Below are 21822 nucleotides of genomic sequence, written 5' to 3' on the forward strand. Positions count from 1 at the left end.
CAGATATTACAGACCTTTGTCAATTCAAAGCCACATGTAATAAATGTGTCTGCATGCCCACAAGGAAAAGTTTAGATTTGCTATCTGAGGAATAATAGAATGACTTAATCTTACTTTTTTTTTTTTTTAGTCATTTTTAAAAATTTATTTCCACACTCATGTAAACTAACATGACTCATTCCTAGACTCCTAGCCTTCGTTTTCAGTGTCACTCTTCATGATCAAATAGTGTTGTGATCCTTCATATTTGTTCCCATGACGCTACATCTCCTTACACAACATGAGCAAAAAAAAACATAACGTTAGCTAGAGCAAAAAAAAAAAAAATAAAACGAAACGTAAAAACAGGGATATGATGCCCTTGTTCATAATCTTGTAATCAAATAAGTGAATGCGATCCAACTCAAGAGCGTCAAATCCTCAACGTTCCTTCATTTATGCGTTAAGAATCCTGAGAGCACTAACCGAAAAGAAAAAGAAAAGAGACGTAGTGAAGAATTACACATTTACAGTAGAAGAAATAGTTTGTTTTCACTTATGATACACTAAATATTTACAGTCACATGCAGAAGATTATCTGCATGAGGAGACCAGAGCCTGTCTCTTTTGCTGCTCGACATGAAAAATCAGAAATAAAAAGTGCCACAAATTCCCACTGAGTTTCTCTCATTCCTGGTCAGGATGATGAGGGGGGAAAAGAAACAAAAAGAAGAAGAAGAAGAAGGACAGGAAGAAGAAGAAGCACAGAACGATTCACCGGCAGTCACTCGAAGATCGCAACAGAAAGAAAAACACATCACAGGATGTACTAACGCTACACATGATTCCTTATCTCTTCTTGGCACTCCTTGGAATGAAAAGAAAAACGAAAAGAGAGATGGAAAACGATGCACTGGAGATGGCTGATGGTCGAGTCCACTCCGCAAAGAGCCGGCTGAGTTGTTAGACAAAGTTTTTACTCTTCTTCCGCGTAGAGCGCATTGTCTGCAGATCGGAGGATATGACGACGACAAACAACCGTGTCAGGCTTTTCTTTGGATGGAGTGACGCTTTTGTTTCCCACTGTAGGCACGAGGAGGAGCCAAGGCATTGGGGGTTGCAAGGAGGGGCAGCGGGGTCTCAGCGTCTCATCTGGCCCATCTGATAGTTCTCTCTGGGCTGACGGTGGTGCCTCTGGGGCTGCGCCTGCCGCTGCGGCTGGCCCCGGGCTTGTCGCTGGCCGCCGTGGGCGTGGGGGTGCTGCGACTGGTGCTGCACCTGAGAGCTGGCGTGCTGCTGCGCTCGTCGCCTCTTCAACGTGCCTGGAGACAAAGCAAAACGGAGGGTCGGCTCGCTTTTCAGGAGTTTTCAAGGCGAGAAGAGAAAGTGGGCCTTCTATCGCCTGAAGAACATTTCCAGGATTAGAGGACCCAATGAAATCTAGAGAAACTGATCCAGGTGTTTAACTTTAGTCACACTAATCACAGTAAAAAAAAAGACTCAATCTAATCCAGAATGCTGCTGCTGGAGTTCTGACTAAAACCAGGAAGGTAGAGCGCATAAACCCAATTCTAACAACTTACACTGAAAACAAGAGATCATGTTACTCTATATGGGTAAATGAGTAAAATGAACATTGTTTTTTTATTCTATGAACTACTGACATGTCTCTGAAATATTTATTTGTGGTCAAAATAAGGAAAAAACGTGCAGAGCTTTCAGACCTCAAGCAATGCAAAAAAACCGAGTTCATGTTCCTTTAGAAACAACAATACTAATGCTTTAACTCAGGAAGAGTTCAGAAATCAACATTTGGTAGAAAACCCGCAGGTTTTCAGTGTTAGTGCAGTGGGCTCTTAATTTTTTCCAGAGCTGTGTGTAGAAAGCTTAGGAACTGACCTGGCAGTGGTTTGGGCGGAGGCAGCTTGGGGTTACTGCTGGGCGTGTGAACGCTGCAGATCTTGATGAAACCCGCCATGAGCATGATGAGAGCGATGCCCATCAGCAGCACGGCCCACCAGTGAGCCTGCAGGAGGGATCATCACGAAACCTTTTAACCTTAACCTTAAAACCAAGAAACGTCCAGCGGATTCGGTACGCACCACAATCCACTCTGCGATGTTCTCGTAGAGTTCTGGGTTGAAGATGGCCTTCTTTAGCCGGGCGAGCGGCCCGTCCGCGTCCACCAGCCGGCACTTCATGAACACGTCGCAGTAACCTTTGAAATCGTTGCAGGGCGATCCCGCTGGCAGGGTGGTGACTTTCTTACTGAAGAACCGAGCCAGGCGCTCCGACCCCGTGCTGCTGCAGGTGTTGGGGTTCACTGCAGAAACGGATCAAGTTTCTCATTTGCATTGTGTCGACCAAGACAAAAACATAAAACTCTACCCGGCTTGGCTGCTGCCCACTTAAATTCTCCCCTGCAAAGATCTTTTCACTGCAACATTTTTCTCTTGCATGTGTTTGAACGGAGAAATAGATGCAAAGCATTCAGAGCGATGGAATCGGCTCCAGTCCGAACTAAAGATGTTGGGTCACATTTCATTGGAGCGGTTCTTAAAAAAACGTGCAATGTGATTCTATTAAACAGTGTCAGTCCTTTTAAACTGTTATGTAATTTGTTTTAACCCTTATCAGCTGAAATGTGTCACAGACGACACATTTTTACAAGCCAACTTTGCGAAACCTGAAAGTTTCCATCGGTTTCTGAAAGGGAGTCGTTTTGCTCTCCAGCGAATATCAGGTTATTACGGTAATTTCACTCCAGGGAGCAGGTTTTACTTCAGTTTACTCTTAGTAGACAACAAATTGTAAATAACTGCTAGATATTGATAGTATAAACGGGGAAAACTATTTACTCACAGGACTTTTAAAGAACTTTGTACAAATAAAATAAGCAAAAATATCCAGTCGAAGATTTGAAACTGAAGTTTGAGGTCTAAGTTTGTACAGTAACCCCAAAAACACAACATCTTACCAAGCAGTGTTGGTCTATTTTCTAGTGCAAATATCTTAGTTCACTTGAAATAAGAGAAAATTAACTCATAAGTAACTTTTCAGCAAGATGTAGGAGCTTGTTTTAAGTCAATAATTCCTCACTATTGATGGAAAAATTCTCGTTCCTTTGGTAGATTAATTCACTTTCAACAAGACATTTTGTTAAAAGTGAATTAATCTACCAGTGGAACATTAATATTAAGGAATTACTGACTTGAAACAAGCTCCTACATCTTGGTGAAAAGTCACTTGTAAGCTCGTTTTGCCTTATTTCAAGTGAACTTAAGACATTTGCACTAGAAATGAGACCAAAAATACTTGGTAGGATTTGCAGTGTTTAAATTAGTTTTACTTTTGTGTTGCTGATTCTCCTCTTGAAAATGAGATCTGGATCTTCAATAGGTTTTGTCTGGTTAAATAAAGTTAAAAAACAGATAAAGCCGCTCACTCTTCTCCATGCAGCACACGTGGCAGAGCTCGGTCTCGTCCTTGCCATCTTGGCTGGCGCAGGTGCACGCCTCGAGCCCGTACTTCTCGCAGATGGAGCCGGAGCAGCCCTGCGGGGGAGGAGCACGAGGACAGGCGACATCAGACACCGACTAGTGTGAGAATAGCGTTGCCACAGCAACCAGCTCTGCCGGCGCCAGGTGCGAAACGTTCGGGCGCTCACCCCGTTGAGGCAGACTTGAGTTTCGCCGTGGCAGGCGGTGAAGTTGGCCTTGGGCTCCGAGGTCGGGCACTGGGCGCTTCCGCCGCTGCACATGCCCTGGTGAGCGCACTCGGACTCTTCCCTGCACTTCTCGTTGCGACCCTTGTAGCTGCACTCGGGAGTGCAACAAGGACCCTGACTCGGGCTGATGGGAAACGAGCAAAGAGCCGCGTCAAAAACGAGTCAGGCGTGAGTCGATTGATCCTCCTCATGCGGAACGAAATGTCAAAAACCCATAAAAATATCTAAGAAAATACCTGAAGCTGTAACAATTGTCGACTGATGGTTTATTAGATCAAAATTAGCTCTAATCAATTAACAAATAACATCCGCTTAGACCAGTGTTTTAGTGTTGTTTTTCCGCCATCCAGCAGAGGGCGCCACTGGTCAAACTTCAGCAGAAACAGTTGATACAGAAACAAAATGGCGGGAAAGATTAAGTCAAATTAGACCAGAGGTTCGCAAACTGAGGGCGCGCCCCCTAGGGGGCAAGACGTTGAGCAGCATCAACTTCTTCTTCAAAAATCAAAAATTACTCATGTAAAATAACGAAAAAAAAAAAAAAGCCAATAAGTAAGGTTGACTTTGAGGTTTGCCATGAGTTAAACTTTCCTTCAAGAGGAACCATATAACATATTTTATTGTTTTGGTCTTATTTTTCTATTCAGCAACCAAAGAGGTTCCTGTTTTGTTCCACTTTATGTCTAAATTTAACAATTTTATGCTCATTTAGTCTATTTAATACAAAATAATATCAAAAGTTAATAATTAATCACTCAGAGAATTGCTGCAGCTAAAACTAAGTATTGTTTTGGTTTATTATTCATATTATCAGCTTTTGGTCGTAAATGTGCTACATAAATAAACTTTGACTCTAACCATTAGTCGAGCGATAAGATAAACAGACTTTAGATCAACTTACTGTTTGATTTCTTACCTGCAGACTTTGTTGGGCTTTAATTTGCACTTCTTGTTGTCGGGCTGGTTGGCGTCGTAGCAGCACAGGTCTCTGCACTGGTCGCTGTAGCCGCAGTCGCACTCCTCTCCGGGCTCCACCAGGCCGTTCCCACAGATCGGCTGGCCAGATTCTGAGCCAAAGAAAACGCAAAGCTAAACGCCACAAAACTGGAAGCTAGAGGAAATCAAATACCGCCAAAAGAAAACACAAAATAAAATGTTCAACAAATCCTTCAGGAGTATAATGTCAAGAAATCCATCAATATTGTTGATAAATAATGAATGTAATAGTGCGGATAGGTTTTGTTGCTACTGCATTCATTTATTAATTCAAATGTATTCATTTTGTTCTTTTTATAATTTATTTTTTCAGCGTGGAAAGATTGTACAATAAATAACCAGAGTTGGGAAGCAACTAGCTGGATTTACTCGCTTGAGTGTCTTTTTTTGGGGAAAAAATTACTTTTAGGAGTGTAGTTTTTTTTTTTTTTTAACTACGCTGTACTTTTTACTTGAGTAATTTTATCGTTAAAGGCATTTTGCTTACTTCTACTAAAGCAAAATGCCTGGATGAAGGGTTAGCCCTAACCCTAACCCACTGAATAAAAAAAACAAACATGTTTTAACCGAAATTCACCAAAAACAGACACACACACACCTGCAGTTTTTGTTAAACTTGTTAAAGTTTCATAAGTTTTTATAATTGGAAGAAACTGATTTAGAAAAAAATTCTCATTCCTGAATTTGTTATTTTTAGGGGGGATTTGGAAAATATATATCAGGCTTATTAATGCAAAACATTTATGGACAGAATCTGAAGTGAGACCCATTCCAGAAAACAAAACAGTTAAGGAATTGTGATCAAGTTCAGGGCAGAACTTTGCCAAAATCTGGTGTAAATAATTTTTTAATAAAGTAAACCAAGTGAGATCGCTTGTTGCAGTTATTCAGGCCTGAAGAAAGAACACTTTAGGTAAATAATTGAGGCCAAAATTAATAGCATTAATGCTGTATGAATTATGTTAAAAATCAAGGTTTAATTTCTGTAGGTAGCCATTTTAAAGCTGTGCCAAATGTACCATCTGCATACAAAAGAAAAACAACAAAGGTAGTTGTTCAGCCTGCCAAATGTTGTCAGATAAAAATAATACCATGCCAAAGCCAAGATTGGGTTATGGAGCTAGAGCCGCTCTGCAGGATCACCTCCAGCTGCCATATTTTATTTTCTAATGAAGACTTTTGGATGACTCTGCTCTCCGCTGCAGGGAGCAGCTGAACAAGAACGATTACAGGATTTGAATTTCTGATTCCTCAACAAGAGAAGTTCAAATGCGGGCCAACGCGAAGCAGTAAAACCCACCAACGAAACAGTTCCCTCTCTTCTTCTCCAGAACCTGGCTGATGTTGCGGATGCTGCAGTAGGAGAACTTATTGTTGTTGAGCTTGTCTCCCGACGTGGCTCGCGCATACATGATGTAATTGCCCTTCTCCTTCTTGTCTTGGCTTTTGGATTCTCCTGGGGTGCACTCGGCTCCGGAGTCATGCTACGAGTGAAAGCGGAAAACCTGAGGTTGGACGAGCGTATGCCACGCGTTACATGTGCGACGTGCAAGTAACATACCGGGGAGCCAAAGTTGTGTCCTACTTCATGTGCAAAAGTGATATGAGAGACTTTTGGAGGTACGTGGGAGGCATAATTCTGTACCGTGATTATACCAGTGTTGAGAGACTTCCTTTTTCCGTCGGAGTACAGCTTGCTTTTTTCACAGATTCCCCCAGAGCTCCCTGCAAAGAGGAAAGAGAAGTTCAGAAAGATGTTTGCACCTCAAAGAGACCAAGAATGGTTGATTCTATAATTGAGTCAAATGTAAAATCCAGTCTTATTAAAAAATGTTTTAATTAAAACATGCAAAACTAGAATTTCAAAGGAAAATAACACTTTTTGAAGTGAAAAGTTGCATTAAGTTAAACTCAATTTATCACAGTAGCATGACTAACAAGGTTATAAAAATATATATTTTTTACATATTTCTTGTAACTATGTTGTGACAGTACAGTATGAGACAGAGTCTGTTTAAAAAATGTTTTAAAAAAAAAATCAAGGTCCTGCCTTCTCCCAGTGCCAACTAGAAACAATCAATCATAGCCAGGAGGTGGGTCTTAGCGCTGTCAATCATCCTCTGTGTGGCGCTGCTCATACCCCTTCCGCTTCCCCTCCTGCTCTCTGCTATGCTGCAGCTGGCAGAGCCTGTCATGAATGCTCAGGCTAGTTAGCATTGACTGAATGCTAACTAGCATTAAATTAGCCTGAAAGCTAACTAGCAAATGTTTATCTGGCAGCAGATAAACGGTATTCCTGGAACCCCAAGTTGTTTCTCAGCCATTAGCACATTTAATGACGAGTACATGAAGATGATTAACAGCGTTAAGACCCGCCCTTGGCTCTGATTGGTTAGTTTTGGTCGGGAGTGTTGCATTTCTTCAAATTGCAACAGTAGCTCAGGAATACGGAAGAGGATTAGGGCCAATGGAAAAAATAAGAATAAAAAATTCTGACTTTAACCTCAGAATTTTGAGAATAAAGTCAGAATTCTGAGATTAAAGCCAGAACTGTTTTATTTATTTATTTTTTTTCAGTGGCCCTAATCTTCTTCCGTACAGGAAGGAGGTGGAGGAGATTAATCTTTTCCCAAATTATCTGTCTAATATTGTACTGTCATAACATGTTGACAGTTTTAACATATTTGTTTGTTTTTTTACATATTTGTTAAAACTCCAAGGCATTTTCATTTATTTGTGAATTTCTGAAGCTGCAGTTCTAATTTGCAAGTCAACATTTTAATGCACTCTGAAGTGAAATTGTCCTTTTATAAAAACAATTTTTGTCAGTGTAGAATAATAATAAATCCAAAAGCTGCTAAGGAATATTCCAGCACCTGAGGGGGCTCCCACCCAGGCCAGTCCCAACACGCCATCATCAAAATCCCTGTCTGTGAAAACGTAAGCCAGGCAGTAATCGTCGTGGTTCTGCTCCGAGTTCAGCTCCAGAAACTTCTCCACGCCGATGTTGGCGAAGCGGAACGGGTTGGATCGGTCTCTCTCGTCGTTGGTCGTGTTTATCTAGACGGGAGGGGCAAGCGGGTTCAGAGTGGGAGACGAAAACTGAAACTTCAGAGTCACACAGGGTCTGTTGGTGTAACTCACCCTGATCCGTTTCACCATGAAGCTGATGTTACGAATGCCCATGAAGTCTGTGCCCTGGTAGATCGCATCAATGGCTTTGACATGGCTGGAAATCTGCCAACACAGGATTTCCTTTAAATTCACTTTCCCCAGAGGAAAATTCAAGCACTTTTCAAACTTTTCCAGCACCACACTTTCCAGATAAAAACAGTACAAATGAAATTTCAAAAAGACCATTTCAATTATCTATTACATATAATTTATTAACATTATTAACACCATCTTGTAAGAGTATTTTACAATTTACAGCAGAGACAAGTAAGATATAATACAATTTTATGTTTTGAAATGTCTTTCTCACACTTTATACATCCGACTGGTCTAAGAACTAAAATCTTAGAAAACACTAATTTAACAAATACAATCCTCCAATTTTAATAATGCTGTTTAATGTTTAAAATATAAGCCAACTTTTATTTCAGTAACATTATCAATTAGTCATTAAGCCATTAGGAATAAGAAATATTCATTACACTGAGCATGTTAAGGTAAATGGCCTTCCTGCTCAAAAGATAACATACACACAGAGATTTACGAAAAAGTTTTCTGACATTTAACAAATGGAAATAATTTTGGTGATTCTAACCTAAAACAAGAAGCTTTAGTCTGATTTAACTTCAGAGAGTGAGATTAAAAAAAATGTTTGTGTCTGTTTATTTGGTGTATGAAACTAAATGTTTCTCAAATTTAGACTTTTAATTAAACGTTATATTGCACTTTACTACAAAACTATGCAGTGTGAATATGAATAACTTTCAAGGACTTTAAACAAAAATAAAGCACTTTCCAAACCTTGAAAATCTGATTGAAATGTAAGCATTTTCAAGGATTTCAAGCACCTGCATGAAAAGTTTCAGGTTTCTGAAGATACTTCAGAGCGAATGAAGGTACGGCAAGACATCACGTCATATATTCTCTTGTTTTGCAAAGCCTTTTTGAACCTAATAACCAAGCTAAAATTGCCACCAGGGATGCAATATTTCCCTGGACAGAAAACAGGAGGTTAGTGAAGCGCCACCTGGTGGAGCTTATCCAAGTCAGTGATAAGTTCAGCTTTTAACTGAGAAGTTATGTATAAATTTATGTTTTGCATTAAATTAAAGCAAATTAGCTCAAATAAGTACAGCTTATGTTTTTTTTGTTATTTTCCAGTGATTTCAGATTTCACTTAAACATAATTTGTGCTTTATAATAAATGTGTAAAAATTACCAGGAGGAACAGGTTTTTTTGTTGTTGTTAATTCCTTTTAAACATATCAATTATACAAAACTTAATTGATTTGACTAGACCGAAATCAAACTGAACAGGTCAGAGGTTTTTAACTTGGAAGGATCTGGAATTGATACTTTTTTCTGTATGAAGCCATAGAAATAAAACATTTATTTCAAGTAGAAACCTGGTTGGTGCCAACGTAAGAGAGAAAATACTTAAAAAGACAATTTCTCCAAAAAAACTCATTAAAGTAATGCTGTAAATTGTTTGTATTTTAATAGATTTTTCAATTTTACAGCCACAACTTCAAGTATTTTGACTCTGTTTACATGCTGCCAGAGTTCCCAACGTTTAGGTACTTTGTATTGCTGTCGTGTGCCTTACCTGAGCTATGACAGCTTCTCTGGTCTTATAGTATTTGAAGAAAAGATGGTCGGTCTGAATAAAGAGCTGGCAGGTGTTTTTCTCCACCTGGGCCATCCTCTTCTTCCTCAGCAACACGGGGCTTTCAGACTCCGCTTCAGTGTGGAGCTCCTGACGTGAGGAGCACACGAGTCTTAGAGAGCTAAATAAAACATATTTATAGCTTTTCCATCCTAACAGTGAGTAAATAAGTAATGGGAAGTATTTTTAGAGTTTCCCCCTTAAGCCACGGCATGTTCATAAATCAGATTTTAGCTAAGAGATGGATAAGATGAAATAAAACCACAACCAAAGCAAAATAACTCCAGAAAATACAGATGCATTTCAGTGAATTAGAAATTTAATTCACAAAGTGAAACTCATAATATTTAGGTTGATTACACAAAAAGAGAAATATTTCTTAATTTTGCTGATTAAGGCTTGCAGGAATGACAGCTCTAATTTACTTTTAGTTTCTCTACCAAAGTCGTTTCTCGGTCAAAACTATGAATGCACAAATACACTTTATGTTTTGCTGATATCAACATCTGAGGACTAGAATCGGCAGATACTGATCCGATAAGGAAAAACAGCTGAATTCACTTAAAACGTTACTTTTTTTAAACACAGACATAAATGTACTGAATTAGAAATTTGCATGGTAACTCTGCACCAGTACAGCTTAAATACGCCCACAGCTTCACAAGCTACTGGTTAAACATGTAAAACAACTTCAATTTGTTCAGTCAGAGCAATTAGGAGAATAAAAGGCGATGTAAAATAAATAATAAAGACACTAGACAAAAACAATAGGCGCTCATCTATCAGGGGGAACGTCTGCATCTTATCTAGGCTGTGTTTATATGCAGAGTTTTGGGGAAATTGTATTTAGCCAATTTAACAGAACAGAGATGGATCCAACACTTTAAAATGACAAACTCAACTTTTGATGAGCTGTGCGATGCTGCGACAGCTCTGTAGGAGATCCAAGGAGAAGCCGGTGGCTACAAATAAACACGTTGCTGCTGCTGCTTCAGACAAACTGCTGGAAATGGCTTGATGCAAAAGAAGAGTTTGTGAAATACACAAATTTTGATACGGTTGAAAACCTACCTCATTCTAAAGAAAAAAAATGTAGTTTTTAATTGGAAAACATGAGTTTTTTTTTCTAAATTAGCATGTTTTAATTAAGCCAATTTTATGGCCAATGGAAACGCAGCTGGTGCAAACCATGACAACATTCCTGTACGAAAATGTTTTTCTTTAACAGGTCTAACGGGAAAAGACATTTAAAATATCTTTCATGAATTTATACATCACTTTTTTGAATTGAATTATTTGAATATTATTTTTATAATATGCTAATTTACAGAGACACTTCTGTGTGTTAACCATTTATATGAGCACTCTGTGTGCACAGTTTAATTTGGTTAATGGTGATTTTCCAGGGAGCAACAAACAATAACTTCATTCAGTTACGATTACAATCAAATACAACCACAAGAGCAGCTGGTAGGAGGGATTGTGAAATATTATTCATTAATAATTAGAAATATTATTGAGTTGTTTTAGAAAATAATTTAAACAGTAGCTTCTAATTAATAAAAACTGCATTCATGTTTAAAATGGACTTAAATGTTTTCGTGTCTAACTTGCTTTTTTTATTGTTACTCATTTCTTTTACCTTGCCATATGTTTTGCGTGTTCGTCCGTGTGTGTGTGTCAATTATTTTTCTTTATTTTTTTTTGCATCAACCTGGCTGCAGATGAAAATTAGCCTTTGTGGCTAAATCTGTCGTATTTACATGCTTGTTTTAATTTACTTTGTGTTGATTAATATGGACCTTCCCTTATGAAATAAATTCAAATTCATGAGAAGCTGCTTCACTTAAGCGTAAAGATGTTTCACTGCCAGTATTGCAGCTTTGGCCAGACACCAGATTTTCTAATGGTTCCATTAAGTTGAAATGGAAAAAACTTTTTTTCCCCCAACTATCTGCCAAAGCAAAACCTGCCAAGTATTAAGAATCAATATTTTTGCAATGAACCCAAACCAGAAAGGCATTTAAGTACTTACTCATGCCATAAAACTACTGCATGTCACGTGTTTTCCTGATTTATTTTATTTTCACCTTGCGTGGCTCCTCTGCAGCGGAAACCTGATACTTCTTCATCCTCTCGAACACGGAGCTGTCAGCGCAGCCTCCCTCTGGGCCGTACTTGTGCGGATAGTCTGAGTGACAGAGGCAGAGACACAAACACTGTTTGGATTATAAAGACAATGTTAGCTACTTAACCCCCTGAGTCACTCTATTCCTGGTGCTATTCATGATCAGCTAATGGATGTACTTATACGCCACTTGATACGCCTCGCTTCAGCGTGTGAGTCGCTACTTTCCCGTCGCACTCATTAGCGATTCCTCTCGCAAATCTGTTTAATTTGCCCCACAGCAACTTGCTATGTGTTCGCAGATGATTTGAAATTAAAGGCTGCTGCTGTAGTGAAGTGTGCTTGGTGCTCACTATTAGTACCAACATTGTGTGGAGAGCATAAATGAGCCAGAGAGAAGGATTGTGTTATTCAGCTAATGAGCACCCCGGGTATCTCTGCTCCCATGGGGGGCAATCACACCAGTCAGCCTTCATCTGCTCAGCTGCCCTAACCTTGCACTTTCCCTGTTACGCATTTCCATGAAACAAATTACGCATTAGATTCGAGGAAGTGATGCTGTCGATTGAATGTGAGCAGGTGAAGAGTGTAAGGACTTACGTATGTCATCTTCGTGGTAGATGACTGAGTGAAACGGCACGTCTTTGCCCTCCAGGTATCTCTCCACTGGTTCCACGTAGTACGTGCCGTGGTAGCTCTGGATGAAGCCCTCAAACTTACCGTCCACAACGGAGCCGTGAGTCAGGGTGCCTTTCTCACCTGGTAAATCAAATCATGGCACTTTATACTCAGACTCACACGGGACTGGATGCTAAGTTATCACAGCATGTTAAACAAAGAAAATCACTGAAATATTAACGTGTAAACACGGGTTACCGTAAATTTCTCCAGTGTAGATATGAGAGGTATCGTATGGAATCTCTTCTCCTGAAACTTCTATTTTCAGATCTGGAGGAAATAAGGTTGTATCTCTTTTCATCCGTAAATTGAAATGCCTGAAATGACACGAGGAAATCGTCACAAAACTGCCTGCACTTATTCATCAATTCACTGATTCATCAATTGGATTAGCTCTATTATACCTCTATGAACATGTCAGGACAACATATATTGAAATATGGTCTATACAGAACATGTTCTTTACAGTTTTTGCACTAAATCATTTGTAGAGAATGAGATTTTAGTCTGCTCAGTTCTGCCTATTGCTAGCTGTTTTAGGGTGTCTTGTCACTTTAAATCCAAACAAGCTGCTGCTGCTGGCCATGCCCCTCAACTCGGCGTTTACACACGCCGTGAAAATGGCTGCAAACAGATGGGATATTATACAACCGTATGTCTTTGAAAAGCAGAAGTGGAGCCTCCTGCACAACCAGCAAGAATCCAGCAAGTGGTTTCTGAATGGTAAGTCAATAACAAAACGCTTGTCTTTTCCAGGAGCTATTGTACAGCAAATACACCAGTAACACCAGCTGACCAAACATGTTGGAGCTCAGCTTGAGTTGCTAGGTAACGGGCTGGACTCAGCTGGGGTTGCTAGGTAACAGTGTAATACCTTTCGATTGTGACTCAATAGGGAGGTTTTTGAAATGGCTCATTTTCCAAACACCAAAAAAATGACTGGTGGTGTTTTTTTAAAAGCACTCGAGACCCAAATGAAAGTACAAAAATGTGCAAAAATAATTCCCCTTTAAAATTTTCATGGATAAGATAATGCCATGATGCAAAGCCAAATTTCTTTTAAGTTGTTTTGCAGCATTTTCATAACAACTTATGTTGACATAGATACTTGATTGTGCTATAAAATGGAAAATGCATAATACTCTCCCCCTCCCTTTAAGAATGCAATAACAAGTGTTTTAACAATAATGAGAAAACTTATCACACCAAGTTTAAACAAAAAACTGATCACATTATAGGTTGTTTTACATTTTTAGGTAATATGATGAAACTAGGATCAAAAGACTAAATTGGGGAATAAATGCTGAACTGAAAGTAACACAGCTCAACAGAAACAATCTCAACATGCATTGAAGCTGCTGTAATGTCTCAATGTCAGATCTTATTTGAAAAACAGATGATTTTCACACACATGAACTGTGGTTTCTGTTTCATACTCCACTCAATTGGCCTGTGTTTTCTTCTGACATTGAGGCTGGGATTACACAAGTGAGTCTGAGTGCAATCAACAACAAAAAAGAACCGCGCACACACACACACAGAGACACACACACACACCCACCACTCAAACAGTCAGAGAGCCCAACCCACTGCTTTTGCTGTAAACAAACCCCTAATTTCCACAACAAACGTTTTGCATCACATCCTGCAAGCACTACTCAGAAAACACTCGAATCTAGAAAACAGAATCAGATTGTTGGGTTGAAAAATATAGGTATGAATCAGAACTGAAGAAAACAAAATGTATCTTATAGTCTTTTTAAATAAAAAAAAATCTATTTGTGTGTTTGCTGTTGCATAGTTTTATATTTCGGTTATTCTCTTCCTCATTTAAGCAGCATCAGGGTTTATGAACATCAAGTCCTGTTACATCCAGGATGATAAACAGTCCTTGCCAAGTTTCAAGGCAGATGGTGGTGACTTTGTGATGGAGTTTAGACGCCATCCAGCACCGCCACCTCCTCCTCAAAATAGGGACAAACTATATGCATCTTCCCATCTGTGAAATTAGTATTTATTTTAGATCTTAATGCATCTGCCTCCGCAATCACCTCCTGGATGTGCAATAAAAACGCTTACGCTTAATCTGAAGCCCCAATAATATAAAGATACTATCACATATGGGGAAAAGGCAGCAGATGTGCACAACTTAGACGATTAAAACCTCAAATGCTTCTTCTTATCTGGCATTTAACCAACTAATGAATCATCCAAAAAAAAAAAACAAAAAAAAACACAAAAAACAACTGAAGATTTAGATTTAAAACTCATATGCACTTCACACTGCAAAAACACAAAATATTACCAAGCATGTTTGGTTTAGTTTCTAGTGCAAATCTTAATACACCTGAAATAAGGCAAAACTAACATAAGTTTTCAGTAAGATATAGAAGCTTGTTTAAAATTAAGTAATTTGTGAAAAATCCACTGTCATGTAAAAAAAAAAAAGTTTTCTCACTGTAAAAAATTTCACCAATTATTTTTAGTCTAGTTTCTAGTGCAAATATCTTATTACACTTTAAATAAACCAAAATGAATGTACAAGTATCTCTTCAGCAAGAAATAGAAGCTTGTTCTTTAATATTAGTTAAAAAGTACCAGTTCCATTGGCAGATAAATTTACTTATAACAAGACATTTTTCCCATGTTATAAAGAAATAATCTGCCAGTGGAACAGGTAATCCTTCACCAATTTTAAGGAATTATTTACTTAAAACAAGCTTCTATATCTTGCTGATAACTTAGTTTTAAATTACTTTTGTCTTAATTCATGTTTACTAAGATAACTGCACTAGAAATAAAAGTAAAATACTTGCTAAGATTGTGTGTTTTTGCTTTGCTGGAGCTTTTCCATCAACATCAAGGAACAAATTACTTAAAACAAGCTCCTTTATCTTGCTGAAAAGTTATTTGTAAGTTAGTACACTTGGAATAAGACAAAATTAAGATATTTGTAATAATAACTAAACCAAAAAATACTTGGTAAGATTTTGGTTTGTTTGCAGTGCAGATCTAAAATATCCCCTGTAAACAGGAACAAATGCAAAAAAAAAAACAAGGTTTAATCTTAAAGCAAATCCCTTCTCCTAAACCCTTAACCAACAACAATACGTACACAAGGGATTAGTTTGCAAACAAATAACACATGAGGTCACAAATAAATGTCAACCAACCTTCCGTGGGCATGAAAATCTAAATGAAGGAACTTGTCTTCATGAGAAATTGCCCTCTTGGCCCGCTGATGCTTGCTGTGAATGAGCTCTGTGTCGTAGGACAGGCCTTCATAATGACGGATGTATTTGTTCAGAGGGTTCCTATAGTGTCCTGCAGGGAGAAACCAGACAGACAGACACACGTTAGGATGGATAACCGCAATCATCTCCACCAGTGTCAAGAACTGTTTCATAATTTAGACCAAAGTTTATGTCAATAACTGCAGAATCACACAGGACGTTGGGTACATCATGTTTTCCTCACAGAAAGATTTATGTCTATTTCTGTAGGTTAATAAATACATTTTCATTTAAGTTATAGACATATATAACTGCTTATTACTCATAGGCTGCATGGAGCACTGAGTAATAAATCACAATAGACAAAAAAGAAAATCTCTGACAATAATTTTAAAAACTGATAATATTTACAGTCAGACTTGACAGACTGAAAGCTAAAGGCAACTACAGAATAGGAAGATATGCTAAAAAATGACTGATACTGATGTTAATGACATTTTGTGCATTAACATCAAGAGGGATGCACAGACATGAAAAGTCATAAAGTGCTTTACAACATAAACTACACTAAGTGTGCTTAAACATTAATTTATTAATCAAATCAATGCAGTTTCTAATCTGTTTTATCAATCCCTCCAGTTTATTGAGAATTATAATGGAAATTTATGCAAAATCAACAAATCGTCACACTTTTTTGTGCTAATTTGTAGATTTTTTTAATATAAATTGTCAAAAACTTTCTTACTTGTGCTAAACAGCTGCCTCAGCCCTATTTGAGGTCACATTTAAAAAGTCACATTTACCATAATAAATAAACGCAAATATCTCAAATATTTCCAAACTAATACCAAAAACACTTTGATTATTATTGCAAAAAAAAAGAGAAAAAAAAATCACAAAAAGTATCAAAGAATCCTGGACAGAGTGAGAATATGTTCAATAATATTATCTAATTTTAAGAATTTATTGATATTTTAACAGTTTGTAATCAGGTTTTATCAATACATTCTGGCGCAAGCAGGCCTTTAAAACGAAAATGAGTTTGATTCCCCTGGTTTACAGCATTCAACACCAGAAGAGAAAGAGCAAAAACAAAAACTGAAAGTTGAGCTGAAGTATAAAAGGAGTCTTGTCTTGCTGTGGGACAGCTGGAAGTTTGTTTTCTCAGGACGGCACTTTAGACTCAACACCGAAAAACCAAACTCCAGTGAGAAACATCATTAATGGCAAAAATATTGGGGTTTTGTTTCTTTTGCTTCGGTTTGCACTTTGAAAACAGAGTATATAGAAGTTTGTACTGTTCAGGTTTAAGGTTTAATAACATTCTGGACTGGGTGCAGTGAGTTATCTTGCACTACAATAGCCAATAGCGAATACACACACAGCAATAAGTGCAAACAGCATCACTTACTGCTGGGAAAACCTAATCTCCTGCAGTAAAATTGATCCTACTTTGACTTTCCACAAGTTAGGGCATCTCTGTAGACAAATCTCATCCCCTTGTGATCAAAAACAGAGGACCATGAAAACTGCCAAGCGCTGACCTTTAAATGCTCAAGATACCAGTCGGCTGGCATCTGCAGAAATAAACTGCAATCCAGACAACATACAAATATCACCATTACTTGACATGTATTGACTGATCACAACTGTTTTAGTCTAACGTATTAATCTACCTTGAACATGCCAAGATAGGTCTATAGGCTTTAAAAAAACATGTTCATTAAACTTGTTTGCACAAGATTTTGGCCTCTTTCACTTTAAAACCAAGGACGCTGCTGCTGGCCACACACCCCCAACTCAACGTTTACACTCGCACGTGAAAATGCCTGAAACCAATGCACAACTATACAAATGCACGTCTTTGAAAAGCAGAGGTAGAGCCTTCTTTGCAACCAAGAAGTGGTTTCTGGATGGCAAGTCAACAACAAAACACTTGTCTTTTCCAGCAGCCATTGTATAGCAAATACAGCAATAAAACCACCTATCAAACATGCTGGGGCTCAGAAGTGCTGGGCTTCCCTGTGGTTGTTAGGCAACAGTGAAGTGCCACTCAACAATCAAGAGGTTTTTTGATATGGCTTGTTTTCCAGACACCAAAAAGCCCTAATTTATTGCCAAAATGTTGGGTTTTTTAATTGCTTGGGCTGCTTTAAGAAGCAGTTAAGACCCAAATGAAGTACAAAATATGAATTTTGCCCCTGTGGATGTATGGTCACAGCATTTTGGCTAAATGTTGTATAAGTAGTACAGTTCTGAATGTGTTAGGGATGATCCAGTGACAGGTACTTGGAGCACAGGATTAAAATGACAGAAATCTACAGAAGCTCTATATGATCTGTATTTTAAGGCTGAGCTAAATCTGTTAAAATCAAGTAAGTGTCAGCTTTAGAGCTACACTCATCTGCAGAAGCGGCAGAATTATTTCACCACCAGAGGAGTGGGAGGAGGAGGATATGAAGGCAAGTGTTTCTCATGCATATCCGCCCATTTCACATTTAAAAGCAGACAGAAGTCAATCCACAGCAACAAAAATGTGTTCGAATGGAAAAAAAACTGGAAGATTTCTTTATTTGTTGCTAATAAAAAAGAACCAAACCAATGGATTATATAAAGTAGGCAGCTTTCCCACTCCAGTTCCAAATGACACTACTTTCATTAAACAGACAATATGTAATTAGAGCTGTCTGGCAGGTAATTAAGCCTGACTAAAGAACTATAATTTACTGTAAATAAAAGACTGTGTAACAGAGACAAATAAATGCTCCAGATTTCAGCCTCTTCACTGTTCATAAGCTGTATCAAATATTTAAGTGGTAACATTGAATTTTTTATTGAGGTGACTGTGAGACGTGAAGAATGCCTGGAATTACCTCATTCGCTAAGTCTCTCAAAAATGCCAGAAAAGTAAAATAATGAAACAAAGACCACCTATTTAGAGAAATCACCAGATTTTGATAAAAGAGCAAGTGAAAGTTGTGACATTTTAAATGATGGTTGGGTCCCAAATAGCTGTAAAATGATTTAGTTGTTTTATTTAAGATTTATAAACAATGAATAACTAATGCTATTCTTTGTTAATGATTAACAACAGCAACTTTTCAGAGAGGAAAAAGTTGCCTGAACTCATTTTTGACTTTATTACTAAAGCTTGGTAAAAAAAAAAAAAATAAAAAAAATAAAAAAATCCAGTGTTGCATTTGTCCCTGTAAAGCAACAATGCTCAAAGTACATTTTGTTTTGTGAAATATTAAGCTTGAAACTCATTTTTGCCGGTGCATTTCTCCTTGCAGTTTTGAATGAATGAAAAACAAATCCTTCGTAACAAGAACTCTGATAATTTCGCCTGAAGACAAGCAAATAAAAGTTTGACAATAAATTACTCACAGAGCCAATACTCTTGTCTTAAACCTTAAAATAAAATAGTTCATATTAACACCATTTCGATCATATCGATTTTGACTAGCCCACTTTATTGTTTTTAGCCACTCAGAGACAGACTTGCCGGGTTGTTTCAGATCAATGTCCCTTTTGCATAATGTGCACTTGAGCTTTAAAATCCCTAAATGATGGTGAGACATTTACTTTTATGATTTACTGGAAGAGAGCAGAATCCAGTAAAGATAATTAAACATGGTTTTCTGGAATGCTGTTAGTTTTTCATTGGATATAATCAGACGCATACCTTTCAAAAAGTTTCACTTCAGTTTTGTCAGTGCAAAGAATAATTTCCCAAAAGCCTTGGGAATAATCAAGATTTGTTTTATCAAACTGGAGAAGAACTTTGTGCTCTTCTCGGTAACTCTAATGGATACAATTTGACTGAGGTTAGCAGGACTTGAAACATTACTGCAACATTTTATTTGTGACTAATAAATCATGCAATAGCAATATTTTTGCTTAACATTGTGAGATCAGTGGTAAATAAATACACCTTTTCCTGCATTCCCTTGTTCTCAAACAACAGACTAAATGTTACGTTGGCAAGCAAAGTGGGAGTAAATTACACTTAGAATATGTCAGACAACTGTTACTACAGTTGTCTGTAGCAAAGCACAGTCCAAACAGTGCTTTGCTGTATTGAAAACTTCTGGGGCGATATATTTGTGGATTGTATTGGCGATCTCCTGCAGCAGAGATGAAGCGCTCCAGAACAAATTCTGGTTAACGTCACCACCACTGCATCATGTTTTCTTCATTTCTGGCTCTCACTTTATGGAAGCGTTTAACTGTCAGAGCTAGGAAATAAATACAGGAGCACAATCTTGTTAAAATGAGAACTTTTATCTTTTACACCTCATTGAAATTGAAATGTAGATATGTTCTTGGTTAAATGGGAACGGTCGTAACAGCAAAAGGGCAGCACTTCTTGGCAGTGTCGTCTGGAAGAAAGGGTGAGAAGTAAGAAGTATTTCTGGTAAATGTCCAGGATTTGTACAATTTGAACTTCTTTTTCAGTCATTCACACACTGATTGTGCCAAACAATCGGCACCACTGCACCCTCTGACCACCACCAACAAGAGAAAAGGCAGGTGAAGTGTCTTGCCAAAGAACAGAATGACTGAGACGGATGAAAATGGGATTCAAACCAGCAACCCGCAAGTCACAGGACAAATCTCTACCTCCGGAGCCGCCTGTTGACTTCTCATTTTATGTGGTTAAAACATGAATGTTTCTCATATGTGAATTTATTTCCTAACTTGGGCAGCCATCAATCATTCTTTTGTGATTTATGGCCATTTCCAAAGCTGGAGACACAAAGTCTTAGAAATGGCTTTGTTGCCCCTTTGCAGATCTTTAATTACAAACCTATGATGTCTGACAGGTTCCTATCCTGGGCAGACAGTAATTAGCCCTGTTTGTGGCTACATAAGTACAACTCTACTTTCCAAAAATGTGGTTATTCACAATAAATATAGGACTTAATAAATAAAGTCTCCATCTTACAGCATTTTATGTTTACCCTGGTTATATCTTCGCTGCTTTGAAATAAGTAAATATGACAAAAAAGGAGGCAGATGCTGTTTCACAGCCCTGTACGTTGTTAATGTTTACAAAATAGCTCCTAACAATCTCCATGAGCAATTACATTGGCAATACCGCACTGATTCTTGTATTTATGTTACATTACAGTAATGTCTGCATGAAGTAACATTTACCAAACAGTATAAGAGAAAATAAGCTTGGAAGCCTCGGGTTTTGGCAAAAACAGCTAACGTTAGCGGCTAACTGGAAGGTTAGCATCGAGCTAACGGTCCGTTAACCAAGTCGGCTTCTCCATCTTCTCATAACAATGGCTGTCGGCTCCATTCGCACGATAACAACAGAACCGGGGCCGAAGCCGACGATATACAAAAATAAAACAGTGACAACACAACAGAAACAACTCTGCGTTGTCGGTTTACAGCAACAAACTGCGTAAATCCCCGTCGGTTTTGACGCAACGCATCTTTTGTTAGCTTGAAGTGAGAAAAGGGTGCAGTCCTGTTCACAACAAGCAGGCCCCGATGATCCCTCTGTTAGCTAGCGGGCTATCGGGATTTCTGCTCCCCCTCAGCCGCCGCCGCCGCCGCCGCCGCTGCTACAGCTACTGCTACGCGTATTCCTCCCACCCCTGCGAAAATTTCTCCCCCAAAATGCCCCACTCACCTTGGGTGTAGTTTAGCAAGTAAACGAAGAGGAAAACTTTGAGTGGAAGCGGAGGTGACAAATCCATTGTTAGAGCATTGATACCTATTTCACTTTATTGTCCTATTTAGATAGGCGCAGACGCCCTGTGTGTTTATTGCAGCTTCCTCTCATCGCCTCCTCTCTCCAGCTCCAGCGTCGTGCCGTCACACGCAGGGCAGCTGGGATCCCTTCCCCCAAAAGCGGTCATGATCCGAGGCTGAATGCATTTCAGCACACACAAGATGCAGCTCTTACTGTTAAACGGGATAAATCCACCATTACAGGGAATTTACGTCAAAGTTACTATTTCTGCTGTCGCATTATGTTGCATGCGCAGAGATGGGTAAACTACCTAAAGACTGTACTCAAGTAAGAGAAGCGCTGCTTCAACAGATTTTTACTCAAGTAAAAGTAAAAGCCCCTGAAAATTACTCAAGTAAGAGTAAAAAAAGTATTTGCCAAAAAGGTGACTAACTGATCCAAACATTAAAAATTTAATATTTAAAAATTACATCAGATGGACCACAATGTAAAGTTAAGTGGAAATTTTGTTAAGAACAAAAATGACAA

General features: G+C 38.4%; 1 protein-coding gene across 1 annotated transcript; it reads right to left on the reverse strand.

Moving 5' to 3' along the window:
* Positions 1 to 129: 129 nt before the first annotated feature.
* LOC103155695 (disintegrin and metalloproteinase domain-containing protein 10-like) lies at positions 130 to 21540 on the reverse strand. The gene is made up of 16 exons (XM_007577468.2): positions 21232 to 21540; positions 15522 to 15672; positions 12547 to 12665; positions 12271 to 12429; positions 11633 to 11733; positions 9483 to 9632; positions 7847 to 7939; positions 7579 to 7762; positions 6264 to 6427; positions 6003 to 6186; positions 4623 to 4773; positions 3647 to 3830; positions 3425 to 3533; positions 2082 to 2302; positions 1879 to 2005; positions 130 to 1301 (listed from the first exon to the last, which is right to left on the reverse strand). Exons 1-16 carry the CDS (start codon positions 21296 to 21298, stop codon positions 1120 to 1122), a joined length of 2346 nt encoding a protein of 781 aa, XP_007577530.1. The 5' UTR covers positions 21299 to 21540; the 3' UTR covers positions 130 to 1119.
* Positions 21541 to 21822: the final 282 nt, after the last annotated feature.

This window comes from Poecilia formosa, unplaced genomic scaffold (genome assembly GCF_000485575.1).
Source record: "Poecilia formosa unplaced genomic scaffold, Poecilia_formosa-5.1.2 Scaffold442, whole genome shotgun sequence".
NCBI lineage: Eukaryota > Metazoa > Chordata > Actinopteri > Cyprinodontiformes > Poeciliidae > Poecilia > Poecilia formosa.

What these genes read in the sequence shown, in the direction of transcription:
- LOC103155695 (XM_007577468.2), bottom strand. Translation starts at nt 21,298, where the DNA reads ATGGATTTGTCACCTCCGCTTCCACTCAAAGTTTTCCTCTTCGTTTAC. An exon ending in CTGGGTGGGAGCCCCCTCAG is followed by an intron (nt 6,428 to 7,578) that starts GTGCTGGAATAT and finishes TCCTCTTTGCAG; the next exon opens with GGAGCTCTGGGGGAATCTGT. An exon ending in AAGCCCAACAAAGTCTGCAG is followed by an intron (nt 3,831 to 4,622) that starts GTAAGAAATCAA and finishes GTTTCCCATCAG; the next exon opens with CCCGAGTCAGGGTCCTTGTT.